Raw genomic sequence first — 22,513 nt, forward strand, 5'->3', positions numbered from 1 at the left:
TTAAATTCAACAGGCATACACTGTGATCAAGTGAGAGGCAAGGATGGTTCAACAGCCACATACCAGTCATTGTGACATGTCACAGAGACAAAATAAAGGGAAAAAATCATGTGATCATCTCAATACACAGATGCAGAAAAAGCATTTGACAGCATTTGACAAAATTCAACATCCATTTATGACAAAATCCCTCAACAAAGTGGGTATAGAGGGAACGTACAAAAGTACTTCAACATAGTAAAGGCCACATATGATAAGCCTACATCATACTCAGTGGTGAAAACCCGAAATCTTTTCCTCTAAGACCAGGAATAAGGATACCTATTCTTGCCAATTTCATTAAATATAGTATTGGAAGTCCTAGCCAGAGCAATTAGGCAAGAAAGAGAAATAAAAGGCATCCAAATTGAAAAGGAAGAAGTAAAACTATTACTATATCCAGATGACATAATATGTATATGTGTGTGTATATATTATATATATATAAAACCCTAAAGACTACATCAAAAACTAACAAATTTGGTAAAGTTGCAGGATACAACATCAATACACAAGAACTTGCTTATTTAAATAAACTAATAATGAAATATTAGAAAGAGAAGTTAAGTAAACAATTCCATTTATGATTACATCAAAAAGAATAAAATACCTAGCAATAAATTTATCAAGGAGGTGGAAGATCTGTATATTTTAAACTATAAAACATTAAAGAAATTGAAAACAATACAAAGAAATGGACAGATATCCCATGCTCACAAATTGGAAGGATGAATATTGTTAAAATGTCCATACCACCCAAATCAATCTACAGATGCAATGCAATCCCTATCAAAATCCCTATACCAATGGGATTTTTCACATAAATAGGACAAATAATCTTAAAATGTATATAGAACCATAAGAGACCCCTTAAATAGCTAAATCAGTCTTGAGAAAGAATAAAGTTGAAGGCATCACACTCTCAAATTTCAAACTATGTTATAAGCTATAATAAATTTAAACAGTATTATATTCACAGAAAAGCAGACACACAGATCAATGGAACAAAATAGAGAGCCCAGAAATAAATCCACATATATATGGTTAAATAATGGGGAAAGAACAGTCTTTTCAATAAATGGTGTTGGGAAAATTGCACAGCCACATGCAAAAGATTGAAACTGGACCAACATTGTAACACCATGCACAAAAATTAACTTAAAATGAATTAAAGACTTGGGTGTAACACCTGAAACCATAAAATTCCTAAAAGAAAACATAGGTGGTAAAGCTCCTTGACATATGCCTTGATGGTGATTTTTGGAATCTCACACCAAATGCAAAAATAAACAAGTGGGACTACAATAAACTAAAAAGTTTCTGTATAGCAAAGGAAATCATCAACAAAAGAAAAAGGGAGGAAATATTTGCAAATACCCAAAATAAATCAAGAACTCATACAACTTAATACACAAAAAGTGATTAAAAAATGAGAAGATCTGAATAGACACTTTTCCAAAAAAGACATACAGATGCCCAAAGACACATGAAAAGATGCTCTACCTCATTAATCATTAAACATAATGAAATTAAAAACATAATGAGATTATCACCTCATGTGCTAGAATGGCTAATTTCAAAAAGACTAGAAATAAAAAGTATTGACAAGGAAAGGATATGGAAAAAAGAACCCTTGTACACTGTTGGTGGAAATGTAAATTGGTACAGTTTCTATGGAATACAGTATGATGTTTCCTCAAAAAATTAAAAGTAGAACTATACAATCTAGCAATTCTAATTCTGGGCATTTATCTGAGGAAAATGAAAATACTAACTTGAAAAGATACACACATCCTCATGTTATGAAAACATTATTTACAATAGCCGAGTTACGGAAAAACCTAAATGTCCATTGGTGGATATACAGATAAAGAAAATGAGGTATACATGTGTGTATGTTCACATACATACACACAATGGAATATTACTCAGTTACAAAAAAGAATGATATCCTGCCATTTACAACAATCTGGATGAAACTTGAGGGTATTATGTTAAGTGAAATAAGTCAGGCACTGGAACACAAATACTATATATATTCTCTTATATGTGGAATCTAAGATACAGATATGAAAATGAAAGTGTAAGTCACTCAGTCAGGTCCAACTCTTTGTGGCCCCATGGACTATACAGTCCATGGAATTCTCCAGGCCAGAATACTGGAATGGGTAGCCATTCCCTTCTCCAGGGGATCTTCCCAACCCAGGGATCAAACGCAGGTCTCCTGCATTGCAGGCAGATTCTTTACCAGCTGAGCCACCAGGGAAGCCCAAGAACACTGGAGTGGGTAGCCTCTCCCTCCTCCACCGGATCGTCCTGACCCAGGAATGTAGATATATATATATATAAAATTGGGTTCATAGATACGGATAGCAGACTGGTGGCTGCCAGAGGCTAGGAGAAATGGGTAAAAATAGTAACAAACAGAATTTAGCTCTCCTCTGGTGGCTCACAGTCCCCACATGCACATTACACAGTGCTCAGCAGAAACATGATTAAAGCCCAAGGGAGAGGCTCCAGGAGAGCTCCCAGAACCCACTTTCACAGACGTGTCTGTGGTGTCAGTCTGTTCTTTAGCCAATCGTCTCTCCTCAAACAGTAAAGGGAAAATTTATCACCTCATGATCTTCAGGCCATAGCTTCATGGTTGCCCTTGTTCCAAATTAATTATTATATTATAGTTAAAGCAACTTTTTCTCAAGCACTTTTTTTGTTGTCCAAAAAATGTAATTTATTGTCACCATGAGGTTTGCTGACATAGAGGCGTTGCAGCACCTACTTTTACTCTATACCTGAGGTGGGGGCTCATATTCAGTCCATTCTTCACTCTCATTTGTGATAAGCTTAGTGTTAGGATGTGGAGAAAGTATATATCCCCTATTCCAATAAAGCATGCTTAGATGTACCTATAATGGCCTTATCCTAAAGCCTTCATCATAATAATCAAAGAAAGAAGTTTACAGAAATAAAATGCAATGTCACAACTTTCAAGTCTCAATGTTTTTTTAAGAAGTCTAATTCTCATTTTTTTTTTTTTTGAAAACATGCTTTTCTTTTTTTTTTCTTATGCTGGACTCGCCAATTTCCAGTTTTGTGAACTTGGTGATCCTCCTCTGTGAAATGAGGACAATATATTTCATGGGATTTTTGTGGTGATTAAATAAGAATGAGAGAGCAAGGGGGGACATATCTCTCAAAAAAGTTTAGCTACTATTGTTATTTCTTTATCTTCATTGTTATTATAGAGTCAGAAGCAAATGTGACCAGAGACCCTGGTGAAAGCATGTGCGTGGAAATAAGGGGAGTTGTGATGATGGGGAACAAAAAACACTTTGAATTCCCTGGATCCTGCTTTCCACCAGGCATAAGATTGTGGATAATCTATTTCACCTTCTGAAACTCCATTTTCTGACCTGTAGCACAGGGATTAAGTTGTGGGGATTAAATGATATGATGAATATAAAAGCCATGAGTGGAATTAAGAGAATGGAAGTTCTGTTAAAAAGCCTTCATTACAGATAAAGTTTTTCTAGAAACTTCTCTATAATTATTCACATTCTAAGTAACATCTTGGTTCACAGATCAAATGAGGTAAACAGACAGTGAAATGTTAGCAAGCACTAACCCTCTTTCTTCAGCATGATCTCTATAATCATCTAAAAGTTTAAATAAAAAGTAAATATTAGTTGCTCAGCTGCGTCCGACTTTTTGCGACTCCATGGACTGTAGCCCGCCAGGCTCCTCTAGGCAAAAATACTGGAGTGGGTTGCCATTTCCTCCTCCAGGGGACCTTCCCAACTGTACATAAAGGAGACTTCATTAATGTGCATTAGAAGATACCCCAGGTTAACTGTCATAGAAAACTGTCTCTTGAGCCTTTAAATTCTATACCAATTCTACACCTCTGGTTGGCTGACTGTTTGTTTCTTTACTTAGGTTTTAAGGTGAATGACCTGGGGCTATCTGTTTCCATCAACCTGATTGCGAATCTAAAGGCACAGCTGAAATGTCTATTTTTCTTGCCATCCTCAGAAGAGATTACTGCAGATCTACTCTATGATTCTCATTCTTTTCAGCTTAAAATACAAATAGCTTATTATTTTTTGCAACCTATGTCTTATAATAAAGCAGTGCTGAAAAATTAAATAGCAGAATGTTCAGTTGCCATATAGGCTATGAAAATGATTTGCTGGTGGTGATTTTTAAGCTTGATTCTAAATAGATTTGTGAAGAATGGCACTTAGAAGACGTGGTTCAAATTTTGCTATTTAAAGTTTAAATAATTATCTGAAAAATAATTTCAGGTTAATATATAGAAACATATGGTGCAATTAATAGTAAATAAATGCTTACACATGCATTAGCTTAGATTCCTTTTTGTTTTTTATATTTCCTTTCTTAAGCCTATGGGAGAGGCTGAAAATAAAGTATATCTGGACACCTTATTAAGCCACTGCAAAAGAATAAACTCCAAATCTAATTTGTATCTAAAGTATACTGTTATCCCATTTTCAAAATCTAAAATTACCCTTGGTACTTTTTTTGATTACTTAAACATTTAATCATTGATTTCCACCAATAACCATAGCTTGGATTCCATAAGCCAATCTCTAAGATAATTAAAATTCCCTCCTGCCAAAAGGTCTATTTAATGAAAGACTGTAGAGTTAGTACCATATGAGGACAGTCATTTTACTCTTTTTCAATTTAAAAATACAGCCAGCTATTTCACTAGATCCTAACAGTAGAGTATTAGGCAAACACTGATAAAATCTGTTTTTCCAATGCTAGAAAACTAAGAAATACACCGTTTCCTAAATAGTGAAAATTTCTAATGAAACTTGAGTGCCAGCTTGTTCCTGTAACTTCCTAATCGGTGTCTGCAGCTTGAGCTGCTGAACTATCCAACTACCTAGTCAACACTGACTTTCCCACAGGACATCTATACGCATGGCAGTCTTTACAAGTTCAAAACAGAGTGAGAGACTCTGTGCCACAAGCCTGCTCCCACTCGTCCGTCCATCTCCTTAATGGGCACCACTGCTACTCTGTGCCACAAGCCTGCTCCCACTCCAGTCCGTCCATCTCTTTAATGGGCACCACTGCTACTCTGTGCCACAAGCCTGCTCCCACTCCAGTCCGTCCATCTCCTTAATGGGCACCACTGCTACAGCTGCTCCAGATAAAACCCTTCATGATCCCGGATTTGTGTTTTCCCCAAACCCCAGAACAACAGTCTATCGGCACCGCCTCCAGTACTCTAAATTCTGACCACTTCTCACCATATCCAGTGATAAAACCCTAGTCTGAGTCATCCTTACCACGTGTCTGCCTCCATCCTTATCGCCTACGTGGCTGGCTGTCTCCTCAACATCCCTCCTCCCTTTCCCCCATGCTAACAGAGCTCCAGTGTGTTATTCAGTATGGAACTGTGTCTGGCTGAGGACACGGCTACATCTCCCAGTCTCCCCTGAAGCTGTGCTTGGCCATGTAACAAAAGCTGGCCTATGAAATCTAAGTGGAAGTTATCATGAAGCTGTTGAAAGGAAGGCCACAGCAGTTGCTGTTGATGTCCCACACATCTCTCATGCTTACCACTTCCGGACACTAAGCCTGATTTCCAGTGGACAGAACCTGCATTTCTTTGCCTGAGTGGTTCTCTTCCTCTTTGACTCCTGTGTGGTAGACAGGTCAGAAGTGATGGGGAATTGAAGCCCTTCTGGGAGCAACCTTCAACCAATAACTGTTGGCTACTGGTGTATAAACTCCCACTTGCTTCTTGGATGGAATAACTCTAAGGGGTGTGACTTATACAGTGCTTCAGAATTTCCCCATCAGGGTTTTGCCCCAGTCACCCTCAGCCATAACTTGGTTTGATAACTTGCCCTTCCTTGTTTCAATTCCTCAATCCTGTAGGTGACAGGCTGAAAAATGGCCCCCAAGATATCAGATCTGAATCCCTGAAACCTATAAATGTTATTTTATTTGGAAGAAAGTTCTTTGTCTAAATTAAGTGTCTTGAGATGGGGAGATTATCCTACATTATCTGGGTGGGCCCTAAGAAAGAGGCAGAGGGAAATCTGACACACACAAGAGAAGGGGATATGAAGATGAACCAGAGAGAGAGGTGAAGGCTGTGGCCTTAATGATCAGAGTGATGCAGCCACAAGCCAAGGAATGCCGGCAGTCACCAGAAGCTTGGGAAGCAAGGAACAGATTCTCCCTAGAGCACTCAGAGGGAATGTAGTCCTGCTGACACCATGATTTTAGCCCAGTGATACTGATTTCAGATCTTTGGACCACAGAATTGTGAGTGAATAAGTTTTGATTGTTTTAAACCACCAAGTTTGTGATACAGCAGTCATAGGAAACTAACAGTCCATACTTTCATCTGCCAAATAAACAACTTGTATCCACATCTTTATTTCAGCACTTTGGCTTCCATAGGAGCTCCAAATAAGATGCTGGCAGCGCTGTTCTGCATTTACTCACCGCCCTTCCTCTGCTCCCTTCCTCGAGGCAGATGTGTTGCTGGAGGTGGTTCAACCATCTTGCAATCATAAGGTGATGCCAGACAATAAAGCACACTGAGGGTAATAAAGCGGGAAGGTACATCTAGACCTGAACATACAACCAATTATCTGAGCTTCATTTGGATATTTAACAGGCATCTCCAACCAAGCTTGCATTTTCTCCAGTCTCCCTTATTTTAATAAATGACAATCTTATTATTCCAATTGATGGGCCAGAAGTCCACTATCTCATTTTCTTCCTGCTCACCCCATATCTAGTCTATGATTTCTAAATATTATCAGCTTTTCTGTCACAACCTCCCCATTTGTCACTATTTCTACCAACCTGATCCAAATCACTGCTATCTCCCACTGAATTAGTCCAGCTTGTCTTTTTCTCCTGCCCTTGCTTTGCAATGGCCTAGTCTTAACATAGCAACCAGAACAAGCCTTTCAAAACATTAAGTCAGAAAATGTCACTGCTTTACTCGAAGTCTTCCAAGGACTTCCCATCCCACACAGTGAAATCTAAAGTCTTTACTAGGTCTGCAAAGCCGTATTTGCCTCTCTGATGTTCCTCCTGGCTTTCTCCTCTAAACACGCTGGCCTTTGTTGTTGTTGTTCCTTCAAAATACTAAGCATGCTCCTGCCCCAGAGCCTTTGCTTTTGCTGTTCCCTCTGTCTGGAAGGCCACCCCCAGGACGTCCATACAAAGACAGTTCTCTTCAAATGTCACCTTACCAGGTTTGCTCTGTAACTCTCTAGCCCCATGACATGTGGAACTTTTCCTCAGAGCAGTCATCACCACCCCGTGACAGAATATATTCTCTTTGATGTGTGATAATCTGTCCCCCTGCTCCATCGTCAGCTGCACAAATCCCTGATGGTACTCTACAGCCACAGCGTAGCTATGAACTGCCAACCTCCAGAAAGATAAAACCCTAATGTGTTTGGGTACTGTGTTCTAAGACTCTGGGTCTTATTTGAATGCTGTGTTTAATGCCTTTTCTGAGAAGGCTCCGGCAGAGGAGTGGGTACTACCTCATCACTGCCAGACGGGGAACCCCACATCCATGCCTGCGCCTCTGCTGCTACTTGGGGATGGGACTCGCGTCACTGCTGGGTGGTGGGATTCAGGCGGCCCACTGGCCAGGGGCCAACACCACCACAGCTGACGGCAGGTGTGCCTCCATGGCCCCAGGGACACTGCAGAAGGTGGGCAGCCTCGTTAGCATTCACCCCTCAGAGGGTCCTGCTTTTCCTTGCCATTGTAAGTGTGTGCAACGATGCAGATCTCCCCTGGGACTGTCCATGAGCTGAGATCCGACGTGGGCGTCCAGGGCTCTGGGGTCACAGCACCCTACTCTGCAGCTTCTCACATGATGGGGACAGACTACATCTGTACTCTGACTGTCCTTACGAGTCAGCTATTTTGCTGATCCACCCATTTTTCATATTCTTGAACTTTTAAAAAGTAGTCTATAACTTGAAAACCATAAGATTAGCATAAGATATTTGCATTTATTTCTCTTTTATTAGAGAAAAACTGGAAGCCATTTCCCTGCATGATTCTATAAGGCAGCTGGCTCTGTTAAGCTCTTTCTGCGCATAGCTTTTACATGAATGCCGTCTAATGAAACCACTTCCTCCCCCCACACCCCTGCCAGGGAAGAGAACTGACAAGCTTCTGTTTCCACCCCCTTCATGTTCTGGCACCTCTCTGTTTCACCAATTCTCTGACAAGAGGCTTGCAAGCATTCCAAAGTGCCAGACCCCCAAATGCCTGGAATGTCAGGTCAGGCTGAATGTGCCTGGGTCCTCATAGATATGCCTGCCGCTGCCAAGTCTCTTCAGTCGTGTCCGACTCTGTGCGAGCCCATGGACTGCAGCCTACCAGGCTTCTCCGTCCATGGGATTCTCCAGGCAAGAACACTGGAGTGGGTTGCCATTTCCTTCACCAATGCATGAAAGTGGAAAGTGAAAGTGAAGTCACTCAGTCGTGTCTGACTCTTAGGGACCCCATGGACTGCAGCCTACCAGGCTCCTCCGTCCATGGGATTTTCCAGGCAAGAGTACTGGAGTGGGGTGCCATTGCCTTCTCCCATAGATATGCCTAGGTTTACACGTATCATGGCTTTGTCCTTTTTTTAAAAAAAAAATGTAACTTGTAACTAATACAACTAACGTTTTTTAAACACTGTCCTATAAAAAGTACTATCTCACAGAGAGGTAATTTTTAACCTTTGCCTTAACAGGAGCTTAACAAGTCTTTCAGAGGAATCTTTCTCTCCCCTCCCTTTCCTTCCTCCCTCTATCGCCTTCCTTCCCTCCCCTTCTGAAGTATTTTCCTGTCCTTTCAAAATCACTCACTGAATTCTTACAATCACTTACCACTGTGCTGACATTTCAGGATCTAACTTCAAACTTTGATATATCAAAATTTTACCCTAGGTTGGGCTTCCCTGGTGGCTCAGACTGTAAAGAATCTGCCTGAAATCAGGAGACCAGGGTTCGATCCATGGGTTGGGAAGATCCCCTGGAGGAGATGGTTACCCACTCCAGTATTCTTGCCTGGAGAATCCCATGGACAGAGGAGCCTGGCAAGCTACAGTTCATGGAGTTGCAAAGAGTCATACACGACTGACTAACACTTTCACTTTTTTACCACTTTGCTTTGCTTCTTCAGAGAAATAAGAAACAAGAACTTGTTAAATGTGATTACTCTGGAAAGGAATATGTGTATTTTGTGGGAAATAAAGTATGATGTAGGGAGAATAAGATACCATGAGAGTCAATCAAATTAGAAAGAATTTTCAGTGTGCAAAAATAATACATTACAATTTACTCAACTACAAGTATATATTGACTAATATTAGAATTTTTACAAACTAATCAAAACTGTATTTAACTCATAGGAAACAGGCAAGTAAAGTTGTGATTATGAATATCTCCCAGAGGCAAAGGACACTCTGAAGGTTTAGAAAGTTATTCATGTAGAAGAGCAATCTTTTGAAGGGTTTTTCTGAATTCTGATGTGAGAATGTGCTTTAATATTCATCTGACTTGGTCTCTGAAAATACGACTTTCACAGCAGATAAAAAATTTTGGTAAATCGTGTAGCACCTAGATTTTTAGAAAGGATTTGACAAGATTCTATGAACAAGATCAATGAATAAGACATAAGTCACAGAGTAAAAAGAAGTAAATGATTCAGTAGAGAAAATGAGACTTTTGATTGAAGATGGAGGAACAAACAAATTTTGCTTCCTTCCCAAATCCTACTAAAATAAAGCAAAAGAATATTTTTAACCTAAAAGGTTAGACCTACAAGGACAAAACAAAGGAGCTGGTACTGGAGAAAACCAAGAAGCAACCTATTAGGTATTTCCGGAAGTCAGGGGTGAATGCTGGCTGCCCAGCTTACACCTTGTAAGCAGAAGAATTTAGAATCATGTTCTCTGGAAACTGAGCAGCCTGAGACAGAAGAGACTAGCCTAATGACCAGACAGCAAAGACCCTGGTCAACAAGCCCTGCTCATGTGCACGGGGCTTCTTGTCAGCTTTAGATGCCATTATTCTTAAATAGGAGCAAGCAGCCAGAGATCACAGGCATCTGATGAAAACGGTTCACACAGTGAGGTCTTACACAAGTGGAAAGACATTATTTGAAGAAAATTACACAGAAAGGGGAAAACTTCAAAAAAATTTATAATTAAGATACTTATCTCCAGGGAAAAAAACAAAATGTGCAAGAAAGGAAAAGCAATCATGGTATGCTGTGATATATGGCTCAGAGGTGAAGAGTATTTACAAAGCCAGAGGTATTTATAAAGTCATAACAAGGCAAACCGAATACTGACCCAACCAAAACGACAGTGTATTGGGAGAATGAGGAATGGGAAATGAGTGTGTGTCTGTATGTGCACATGTGCCCACGTTCACACACGCAGCAGGTAAGATTATGAAAAATAAGCATTGTGGATGTCAACAGATACTGATCGAAACTGAAATATCAAGAAGTAGCAACGTAAAGTTGTTATTTAGAGATATGGAATAAATACCAAAAGAATCAGCCAAAGAACTGAAAGTGGCTGCCCCAGGGGAGTGGAAAACGGGGGCAGGGACAGGGGACGGCACTCTTTCCTTCTTGGTAACAGTGGAAACCGAATGGTTTTTAAATTACACACATGAATAACTAAGTAAAGGAAAAATCTAGCTAAGTGTTTTTCAGTTAGAAAAGGTATTTTAAAGAAAAAAATCCATCATATGTGCATTCACTTATACAAGGAAATGACATTTTTCAAAAACGTCACTCTAGAATTCAGACATTTGGAGACTCTACGTATGTGTTTTTATTGACCTTAGCGTTGCTCAATGCATTTGTAGAATTCCTATCTAGAAATTACCTTTAGAGATAAGTTTATTAAACACAAGATTTAATAATCTTAAATATATTAGACTACACAGCACATTGGACGTGGTTACGCTGAGCCCTCAGCAAGTTGTAGCTGCACTGTAATTGGCGGACTGATTTCTTGGGAAAACCTAATTGATTTCTCTTTGAGAGTAGCAGAGGTTGGGAGAAAGGCTGGGCTGTGGAGCAGTTGGGGTTTGGAAAGAGACAAATTGCAGGATGTAGAGAAATATACCAGAGTTACACCCCACAGAATGACTGACTATAAAGGAGTTAATATAAGAAGAGATCACTTCAAACACTTCTACTTGTATTTTTAATGAGTCAATGGTGTATTATATTAATAAAGAAAAGCAATTTACTAAGTAAAAGGAACAATGAAATAAACATACAAAAAAGAAATATTGGAAATAAAAACATTGTTGTCAATACTCAAAATCTCAAGAGAAGAAAAAAAAAAAACAAAAACAAACGAATGCAATCATTGCTGAAATAAAAATGAGAAAATGGAAGAAATTCCTCCAGAATGTAGAGCAAAGGATAAAATGATGGAAATTATGAAAAAAAGGAAAAGATATAGGTGTTCTAGGAGATGAGAATGAAACAAGATGGGGAGAATTATTAACCAAAGAAACAGAAGAAAAATTCACTGTGCTGAAAAGCTTTGAATCTTTAATAATAAAAGTGCTCACCAAATGCTTTGAAGGGATTGAAATGGATCTATACCTAGAAAGTTATCCTGGTAAATTTGTAGACTCCAAGGATAAACAGAAATCCCATAATTCTCAAGACGCTAAAAAAGAAAGAAAGAAAGAAAGGGAAAAAAAAAAACCAAGAGAGAATGAGACTGGTATTGGACTTTCCATGTAACACTTTACACTTCAAGACCATGGGACTAATAACTCTTACAGACTTCCTGTATGAGAGGAACAAGAAGACATCTGGACAGGAAAAAAATTAAGAGGTATACCACCTCTGGTCATTTTTATTAAAGTAGTACTTTATTAAGGAAGTACTTTAGTCAAATTAAAAATGAATTTTAAAAAGTTTAAATTAAGAACAAGGAAGATTCTATAAAATAGTAATAATCAGTGCAATCAAATTTATAGGTGCTAAAGAGAATTCTTAAAAGAGGAATAAAATAATTAACATTATCCTATATGTAATCATTTATATATAAGTTAATAGTCATCAGGACTAGAAATCCAGATTATTTCTTGGAGGTGGAATAAGCAAATGCAGAAGCAAAAACAGTACTAAAGGTGAAGTCTTACCAGGGTTGAGAGAGGTCAAAGTTACAATTAAAATTCGGGAAGCCAGAAGAGGAATCCAATTTTAAATGTTTGTAAAAAAATGTAAATTAACAATGTGTAAACTAGGATATAGAACTTGTAAGAGAAAAAGAAGAAAGCTAGATAAGACTAGTAAATATTGGGAAAGCAAAATGGATCCAATGTTAATATATTAATGATTATAAAACCCTCTCTTTAATGGGGAGGGAGGTTGGAGGGGGATTCAGGATGTGGAACACATTTACATCCATGGCTGATTCATGTCAATGTATGGCAAAAACCACTACAATATTGTAAAGTAATTAGCCTCCAATTAAAATAAATAAATTAAAAAAAAATCCTCTCTTTAATTGCAAAGACCTTCCAACTGAGGTGTATACATGCATTAATCTAACCATATGCTACTTATAAGAAACACATATAATATTAAAAAAAATGATTGAAAATGAGGGTATGAGATAATAGAAAATATATATTAGTCTCTATGCCCGATTCCAGCACAGAGCTCCTAAAACCCTTGCAGTTTCCTAAGTGATAAGAACACTAGGGGCATCCTTTGCTCTAATATTGGTCTTAGACCTTGGTTCTTGACACCCAAGTAATTTTCTGGGTGACAGGAGTTTATTTTGATCTGATGAGGCAACTCTGGGCAGGCTCCTAGATGATTCCTGGATTACGGCTGGTCACCTGAAAGACCAAGTCACTATGAGAGGTTTGGAATTTTTAGTCCCACCTCTCCCCGCTCCATTCTCTTGAACAGGGAGATGGGCTGAAAAAGGAATTACTAATCAATCCTGGTTACATGATGAAGCCTCTATGAAAATCTCCAAAGTATAGGGTTTAGAAGCAACAGTTAGAATTGGACATGGAACAACGGACTGGTTCCAAATTGGGTAAGGAGTATGTAAAGGATGTATATTGTCACCCTGTTTATTTAACTTATATGCAGGGTACATCATGAGAAATACCAGGCTGGATGAAGCACAAGCTGGAATCAAGATTTCCGGGAGAAATATCAATAACCTCAGATATGCAGATGACACCACCCTTATGGCAGAAAGCAAAGAAGAACTAAAGAGCCTCTTGATAAAAGTGAAAGACAAGAGTGAAAATGTTGGCTTAAAACTCAACATTCAAAAAACGAAGATCATGGCATCTGGTCCCATCACTTCATGGCAAATAGATGGGGAAACAGTGGAAATAGTGACAGACCTTATTTGGGGGGACTCCAAAATCACTGCAGATGGTGACTGCAGCCATGAAATTAAAAGATGCTTGCTACTTGGAAGAAAAGCTATGACCAACTTAGCATATTAAAAAGCTGAGACATTTCTTTGCTGACAAAGGTCCACCTAGTCAAAGCTACGGTTTTTCCAGTAGTCATGTATGGATGTGAGAACTGGACTATAAAGAAGGTTGAGTACTGAAGACCTGATGCTTTTGAACTGTGGTGTTGGAGAAGACTCTTGAGAGTCCCTTGGACTGCAAGGAGAGCCAACCAGTCCATCCTAAAGGAAATCAGTCCTGAATATTCATTGGAAGGACTGATGCTGAAGCTGAAACTCCAATACTTTGGCCACCTGACGTGAAGAACTGACTCCTTGGAAAAGACCCTGATGCTGGAAAAGATCAAAGGCAGGAGGAGAAGGGGACGAGAGGATGAGATGGTTGGATGGCATCACTGACTCCATGGACATGAGTTTGAGCAAACTCCATAGTTGGTGATGGATAGGGAAGCCTGGTGTGCTGCAGTCCACAGACTCACAAAGAGTCAGACACAACTGAGCAACTGAACTGAACTGAACTGATAGGGTTTAGTGAGCTCCTGGGTCGGTGAGCAGGTGTAGGTGCTGGGACAGCAGTACACCCCTTTCCACATACCTTATCCTATGCACCCTTTCCATCTGGATGCTCGTCTGCATCCTTTAATAAACTGGATGAAAGTAAGATTTTAAAGTTAAGTGTTTCCCCGAGTTAGTGAGCTATTCTAGCGAATTAATCAAATCCAGGGAGGGGGTCATCTATAACTGTTTGGTCAGAGGCACAGATGACAACCTGGACTTGCAACTGGAGTTTGAAGAGGGCGGCAGGAAGTCTTGTAGGACCAAGCCCTCAGCCTGCTGGGTCTAATGCTATTTCTGCATAGACAGTGTCAGAATTGAGTTGAATTGTAGGACTCCCAGCTTGTGTTCCAGAGAATTGCTTGGCTGGGCCAGAAACATCCATATATATGGTGACCACAAGTGTCAGAGGTGAAGTGTTTCTATGAAGGTAAAGGAGGCACACAGGGAAGACAGACACAGCAGGGAAGAACTGAGGTTTTTCCCCACAAAGGGAGGAGAAGATGGAATTTTGTCCTTTATAAAAGGGATGAACAAGGCTATTACAGGCTAAAGCAAGTTAAAAAGAAAACATATGGCAATATCAGCAACAAAAAAGTAAAATTCAAATAAAAACCATTCACTTATATTTGTGAGATATTCTATAGGGCTAAATCATACAATACACCAAGAAGATATAACATCCGTGAACCTCAATATATTGAGCAACAGAATACGGAAATACATAAAATAAAAACTATCTGAAATACAAGAAGAATTGGACAAAAATCACAATTATAGTAAAGATCTTTCTTAAAATGTGACAGCTCAAATAGACAAAAAGGTAATAATGAATTTGAAAGGCACACAATTTGAATGTGACAATTAAACAGTTTGATTATATATCTAAAACTTTTAAAACCTTTTTTCTTAAGCAAAAGAGAATATATATTTGCTTTCAACGCCTAAAGGACATTTATGAAAGTTGATCACACAACAGATCATAAGAATAATCTTTATGAAACCAAAATATCATAAAGGTCATATTCTATGACCATAGATGTAGGGGGGTTAAAAAGTAATGAATAAAAAAATAATTAAAACCTGAAGTTATATCTGGAAATTATATCTCCCAAATATCTACTGAGTCAAAGAGGAAGTCAAACTTGAAATAATAGACAATTTAAGAAAATGAAAGTGGGTACACTAATCCTATGGCCTTGCAGCAAAGCTGAGCCCAAGAGGAACTCCAGCTTTAAATGCTTATGTTATTCAAAGAAATCATGAAAACCAGAAATCATGAAAATAACTGAATCATATTTTCAACTCAGAAATCAGAGCAAGATAAGTAAAATAAAACATAAAATGACAAAGTAACAAGAGTAGAAATTCAGGAATAATAGAAAAAAAGAAGAATGTAGACATGGTTCTCTTATAAAAATCAGATTTTTTTACTCATTCTATAATTATTTATGTCCTGGGCACACCACTCAAAAAACAAGAAGGGCAAACTTAAATGTGATCGTTTCATTTAGAAGGAGTTCAAGTTGATTATTATGGCACAAACACCTATACTGGGGAGGAAATCTTGGATAAACAAAAACCAAACCCTGTTATAAGCCAGAGGTCACAGAATAATGGCTCACCCACGTCATAAATGCTCTGTGTAAAAGCTGCCACCTGAGGCCTTTGCATTTTCTGTTCCTCCTGTTGGGAACTTTCTTCTCACAGACATAAAGCTCTGCTTGAACACCACCTTACCAGGGAATCCGTGAGTGACCACCCCATTCACCGTCCATTTCTTCGTCCTCAGCCTGTTTATTCTTCCTCCTATATTGTCACCCTGTTTATTTAACTTGTATGCAGAGTACATCATGAGAAACGCTGGACTGGAAGAAATACAAGCTGGAATCAAGATTGCCGGGAGAAATATCAATAACCTCAGATATGCAGATAACACCACCCTTATGGCAGAAAGTGAACAGGAACTAAAAAGCCTCTTGATGAAAGTGAAAGTGGAGAGTGAAAAAGTTGGCTTAAAGCTCAACATTCAGAAAACGAAGATCATGGCATCTGGTCCCATCACTTCATGGGAAATAGATGGGGAAACAGTGGCTGACTTTATTTTTCTGGGCTCCAAAATCACTACAGATGGTGACTGCAGCCATGAAATTAAAAGACGCTTACTCCTTGGAAGGAAAGTTATGACCAACCTAGATAGCATATTCAAAAGCAGAGACATTAGTTTGCCAACAAAGGTTCGTCTAGTCAAGGCTATGGTTTTTCCTGTGGTCATGTATGGATGTGAGAGTTGGACTGTGAAGAAGGCTGAGCACCGAAGAACTGATGCTTTTGAACTGTGGTGTTGGAGAAGACTCTTGAGAGTCCCTTGGACTGCAAGGAGATCCAACCAGTCCATTCTGAAAGAGATCAGCCCTGGGATTTCTTTGGAAGAAATGATGCTAAAGCTGAAACTCCAGTACTTTGGCCACCTCATGTGAAGAGCTGACTCATTGGAAAAGACTCTGATGCTGGGAGGGATTGGGGGCAAGAGGAGAAGGGGACGACAGAGGATGAGATGGCTGGATGGCATCACTGACTCGATAGATGTGAGTCTCAGTGAACTCCGGGAGTTGGTGAGGGACAGGGAGGCCTGGCGTCCTGCGATTCATGGGGTCACAGAGTCAGACACAACTGAGCGACTGATCTGATCTGATCTGATCTGATCGCCACATGAAGCATGTTTATATTTCCCACTAACGTACAAAGCCCTTGAAGGAGTGGTCTCTGCTTTGTTCACCACTGTCTTTCTGGTGCTTAGACCAGTGACTGGCTCATCATAGACTTTAGATACATGTTTGTCAAATGAAGGTTGCCCCATGAAACACCTACTGTTATGTAGGTGACACCGTTTGGTATATACATTCTACATCCCTGATGAATGAGGTTTCATTATCTTCATGATCTAAATTTTTACATATTTCTCAATAGTGCACGGGACAGAGGCAAAGCCGACCTGGTTGTCCATTCTTTGGAGACCATGCTCAAGGAGGTCCGCTCCCATGTCTGCTGTGGTGAGCTGTGGCTTCCACATGGAAACCTGCAGTAATTCTCATTCACTTCTGGTTTGCAATTACACTGTACCCAGACAAGCTCTATGGTTTCCTACTAAGTTTTGAGTTCCTTAAAGGCCTTTGTATGAGTCAGAGAGCTTAGTGTTGTGCCTGGCATATGGTCAGTCTTCCATACCTTTTCCCAAAAGAATGAATGATGAGAAATAGCAGTCTCCACGGCCTCAGATTTGCAGGAGTGAAGTGCTATCTGATACCCAGCTGAGGTTTAAGACCTTCGGTCTGCATCTGAGCCTTCAGTGCCATTGTCATACCAGGGGTCTACCCCCTCTCAATCCAGAATCCTACTTTGGCTGTGCTACGGACACCAGGCAGGCCACTCCCCAGGTCTTTCTGCCATCCACTTACAGTGCAGCGAGGAATGCTGTGATTGGAGCCGGACTTATCTGAAATCAAATCCTACCTCCTCCAGTAACCCAGCTGTGTATTCTAGGGCAAGTTCCTGCTTTATTTCTCTTTCTTTCTACCTTTCTAAATTCAGTGTGACAGAGGCTGCTAGCTGTCCACTAATATCCATTCTTCTTCCTTTCATTGAGTGTGTGTGTGCTCAGTTGCTCAGTAGCATTCAGCTCTTTGCAGCCCCATGGACTATAGCCTGCCAGGCTCCTCTGTGCATGGAATTTTCTAGGCAAGAATACTGGAGTGGGTTGCCATCTCTCACTCCTTTCATTATACTTCCTCTAAACTTTAACGGACTACACGGGTGCCCAGTTAGAGACCACATTTCTCAGCCTTCCTTGCAGCTAGGTCTTGCCCAGGGCTAAGCTCTGGTCAATGGGAAGTGAACAGAAGTGAGGCTTGCCACTTCCAGGTCATACTTCTAGGAGGACTGGTCTTCCTCTCTCCTCCTGCTCTTCCCCCTTCCCTCCGGCAGGAGCACGGTCATGATGGTGGGACCTAAAGCAATCATTTTGGGCCCAGAGTTGGAAATCATGTAGTGAGGTGGGCAGAGCTGCCCTACCAGCCCTGGTCTGTTCATCTCTGACTTTGTATATGAAACAGAAATACTCCTCAGTCTTTTTTAAAACCCCGTATTTGGGGGTCTCTTTGTCAACAAGAACTTAAGAGTATACCAACCTCTAATACACTCAATTATATTGTAGAATGAGGGCTGTTCTGAGGAGGAGTATGCTGTAGAAGTTTATAAGGCATAGCTTATTATCCAGACTTGTGCAGCTTTGCTTTAGCCTGTTGTCAAAGTCACAGTCTGAGCAGAATAACTGAAAGTGAGATACCTGGAGTGGTTTGACTAGTGTCGTGGTCACAGTCGATATCAAGCATATGGTAACCATGATCCCGCCCTCACTTTCTCTGCTCCCCCCACCCTCCAAGTTCTGGGGGCTCAACTGGTGGTCAATTGGCTAATGAAACAGTAGAAAGAGGAATCTTTATGATGCTGGTGGCAGGGAAGGGGTCAGGACAGACATTTGTCAAAAAGAATTTACTTTTTTACAATGGCAGATGTCATACAAACTCTATTCCTTATTGCTTCCTGAAACTTTTGAGAAAATACCAGTTCATGCTGCAGTTTTGAGGAGCTTCCTGGTGGCTTAGTTGGTAAAGAATTTGCCTGCAATGCAGAAGACCCAGGTTCAGTCCCGGGGTCAGGAAGATCCCCTGGAGAAGGGCATGCTAACCCACTTGAGTATTCTTGCCTGGAGAATCCCGTAGACAGAGGAGCCTGCCCCATGAGATCACAGAGTCCAACACAACTGAGTGACTAACACACACACAAATCTGTCTGGAAGCTGTGTGTTTTGAGTCCCGTTTCAAAGGCAAACTTCCCTTGTGGCTCAGCTGATAAAGAATCTCCCTGCAATGTGGGAGACCTGGGTTGGAAAGAACCCCTGGAGAGGGGAAAGGCTACCTACTCCAGTGTTCTGACCTGGAGAATTCCATGGAGTCACAAAGAATCAGACACGACAGTGACTTTCACTTTCACTTTGTCAAGAGCAAGCCTAGAGGGTGCCTGGACACTCAGTACAGCAGAAAACGAGCAAGCCAGCCGGAAGCTGTTGCATTGTGGAAACGCAAGAGCATGTGAGGCCCATGTGGGTACCCATCACCCCAAAACACTGGAGACATTCACTAAAAGATGGAAAATGGTGATTTCTGAGTACAGATCCATAGTCAAAACTGGAAAGACTCAAACTATAGATTCTTAATTATTTCTCTCAGCCTCCTCACCAAAAATAATTGCTACATCCTCCATTAATACTAGATTTCCAAGTTCACATGCCATCAGGGAGATTTTGGCATTGTTAAGCACCAACTCATTCAAAAGAAATGTCTCAGTACTTACCCCAATGTATTATGGGTTTGGTTCTCCATGTCAAGAAACTGCTGCATCTGGTTTGTATTTCTTGATTTTTAAACCTGTGAGGGGGAAAAATGATCTAGATTCCTTAAACGCTCACATTATTAACCTCTAAAACAAGAAAATTTTGCTACTGGCAAACCATGTTGTTCTATGAGTTTTTCTGAGTGTAGTAGCTCTTGGTTCCAACAAAATGTAGAAACTTGCACATGTGTGTGCAGGTGTGTGTGTCACATGTATTTATGACACTGGCTTAGTGGTGAGTTGAAATAGATCCTACTGACTGAGATGAACATTCATTTACTATCTACTGAAAAACAGCTTGGTGCCAGGTACTCCGCAAAGAGCCAGCACATGAGGTAAGTAAAACCAATTCCTGCTCCAGGCCACTCTCAGCTGAACGTACTCAGGATTTCCTTCCTTGTGGGTTCTCTAAAGGTTTGCCATTGTTTGAATAGACTCTTTCTTTGTCCCTGTCTGGGTTCGGTTACAGTGAGTATACCGTGAGATTTAGGACAAAAAGGTTAAGAACTGCTCACAGACTGAAATCTTCCAGTTCCTCAGTGGCTTTGTAGGCACTGCTCACCCTTTTAACAAAATAAGTTAGTACTTGCCTAAAGTGAAAGAAAAGAGTTTTTTCCCAGTAACAAAGTTTTAATTAAAACATAACCTATGAGGATAAATAGTCAAGTATTGAAATCCACTTCAACTTCTCTGAATGAACGTTAAACCGCATTCAAGGTGGTAGAAAGAGAAAACTTGCAGGCTTAAGCCACCCTGAAAGGAATTTAAGAGAGATCCAAAACTGCGAGGGAGCGGAAGGGCAAGGAGCAGAAATGGGAACAGAAATTTGACCCGTTCAGGTGGAATGAGTTGATTTTCTAGGTTCTGAAATCCTTCACTTTAACATCAGGGAAAGTCAGGATAGACGAGCCAGGTGACTCGCCCAAAGTCACACACCTAGAACCTAGACCTTCCAATTTAGAGCGAACCTGTCCTGAACTCGCAAAATCGGACCAAGCCTGTCTCCACCCGCCCCGCGCTCGCGCCCACACCTTAAGCTGGGCCAGCCCGTTAGGGCCCCGGGACAAGCCGGGACGGGCCGGGCTCCGGGGGGATTACCTGCGCTGTGCCGCGCTCTCCGGGTCCGAGGCCCCTAGAGTGGCAGCGCCCGGGCCTCTGGCAGCCGCGAGGGCCCGCACCCGCCGCCGGGCCCGCCTGCAGCCCGCCGCCCGCGGTCGCCATGGAGACGCGGCCGCGAACCGCCGCGGGGGGGAGGGGCTCGGGGGCGCGGGGCGGGGAGCGGAAGGGGGAGGGGACGGACTGGGGGAGCCCGCGCCGCCCGCAGTCCTGGTTTGGTGCCGGCTCAGTAGCCGCGGGGCTCCCCGGGGCCGCCCTCTCGGTCATTTCCTCTCCATGGACTGCACGGCCCGACAGGCGCACAAGGAGGGCTTGTCGGATGAATGAATGAACCAACGATCAGAGGAGCAAAGTTTAAACAGCTGCGGGCAGAGGGGTTCTGCACCCAACCTCCTTAAATGCCTCTGGCCTCTGCCCTGCCCCCTCACCCCCTTGGGCTTCCCTTGTGGCTCAGCTGGTAAAGAACCCAGGTTCCATCCCTGGGTTGAGAAGATCCCCAGGAGGAAGGAACAGCTACCCACTCCAGTATTCTGGCCTGGAGAATTCCATGGACTTTACAGTCCATGGGGTCGCAAAGACTTGGACACGACTGAGCGACTTTCACTTCACTTCTCTTCCCCGCTCTTAACCACTTTTAAGATGACCAGAAATAGACTTAGGACAAAGAGAGTTGCCTTTCTAGTCGCCCAAGTGCCCTCCAGCTGGAAAGAGCTGGATTTACTTTAACTGCATTGCTCAGTGCTCAGCTACTCTGGTCGCTCTAACACAAGCAACTGCATCTGTCTTTCCGGTAGAGCACATAGGTCCCTCCAACAACTTCAAATAAGCCGGAGTAGACAATGTTACCTCTCTTTGAGGGAGAAGGAAATAGCTCCGAAGTGGGGAAACCCAAACAGAACTCTGAGTGATTGATTCTAAATTCTTTTGTTCACTAAATTCTGAGAATAATTGATGACTGAGAAATGGAACATTCCTGCCATATTAGTAAACAAGGATGTCACAGTCATGAACCTGTGAATTTCTGAGCCCTAAAGGCAACCAGGAAGGGAAACAATACATATAATACTGCAGCCGTTAGGCTGCTGCTGCTGCTGCTGCTAAGTCGCTTCAGTTGTGTCCAACTCTATGCGACTCCATAGACAGCAGCCCACCAGGCTCCCCCATCCCTGGGATTCTCCAGGCAAGAACACTGGAGTGGGTTGCCATTTCCTTCTCCAATGCAGGAAAGTGAAAAGTGAAAGGGAAGTCGCTCAGTCCTGTCCGACTCTTTGAGACCCCATGGACTGCAGCCCACCAGGCTCCTCCATCCATGGGATTTTTCAGGCGAGAGTACTGGAGTGGGTTGCTGCAGCCACTCCCTAAGATGAGCACTGAGCAAACACACACACACACACACACACACACAATACTGGGCCCAGATAGCTGAGATGCATATGAAAGAAATGAGCTCAGTGAGCCCAGACTGTTATATCTTCCCCTACATAGGAAAGCACTAAATTCCTTAACTTGGGAAATATGGTTTCCTTTCATTAACAATAATCTCTTGATAGGGGCTTCCGTGGTGGCTCAGTGGTAGATAATCTGCCCGCCAATGCAGGAGACGTAAGAGACTCATTCGATCCCTGGGTGGGAAATATCCCCTGGAGGAAGAAATGGCAACCCACTCCAGGATACTTGCCTGGGAAATCCCATGGACAGAGGAGCCTGGCAGGCTACGGTCCATGGAATCGCAAAAGAGTCAGACATGACTTAGCAACAACAACAACAAAATCTCTTGATGTTCATTTAAGATGCTGTCACCCAGGCTTGAAGTCCTAAAAATTCTCACCAAATAAAACATAACTCTCA

At 41.5% G+C, this 22,513-nt stretch overlaps 1 protein-coding gene across 6 annotated transcripts in view; it reads right to left on the bottom strand.

The window, feature by feature from the left end:
• Positions 1 to 20,799, bottom strand: part of DEUP1 (deuterosome assembly protein 1) — a 143,541-nt gene extending 122,742 nt beyond the window's left edge. For 2 of the 6 annotated variants that reach the window (XM_070365143.1, XM_070365144.1), the window contains exons 1-2: positions 20,648 to 20,797; positions 19,511 to 19,584 (exon numbers count right to left, since the gene is read on the bottom strand). In XM_070365143.1, coding sequence (XP_070221244.1) covers positions 19,511 to 19,557 — 47 coding nt within the window. In that variant the 5' untranslated portion in view covers positions 19,558 to 19,584; positions 20,648 to 20,797. Of the gene's footprint in view, positions 1 to 19,510; positions 19,585 to 20,647 lie in introns of all 6 variants that reach the window. The other 4 variants (XM_070365147.1, XM_070365142.1, XM_070365146.1 and 1 more) reach the window with 3 other exon arrangements.
• Between the last annotated feature and the right edge of the window lie 1,714 nt (positions 20,800 to 22,513).

Source organism: Bos mutus, chromosome 29 (assembly GCF_027580195.1).
Source record: "Bos mutus isolate GX-2022 chromosome 29, NWIPB_WYAK_1.1, whole genome shotgun sequence".
In the NCBI taxonomy this organism is placed as follows: Eukaryota; Metazoa; Chordata; class Mammalia; order Artiodactyla; family Bovidae; genus Bos; species Bos mutus.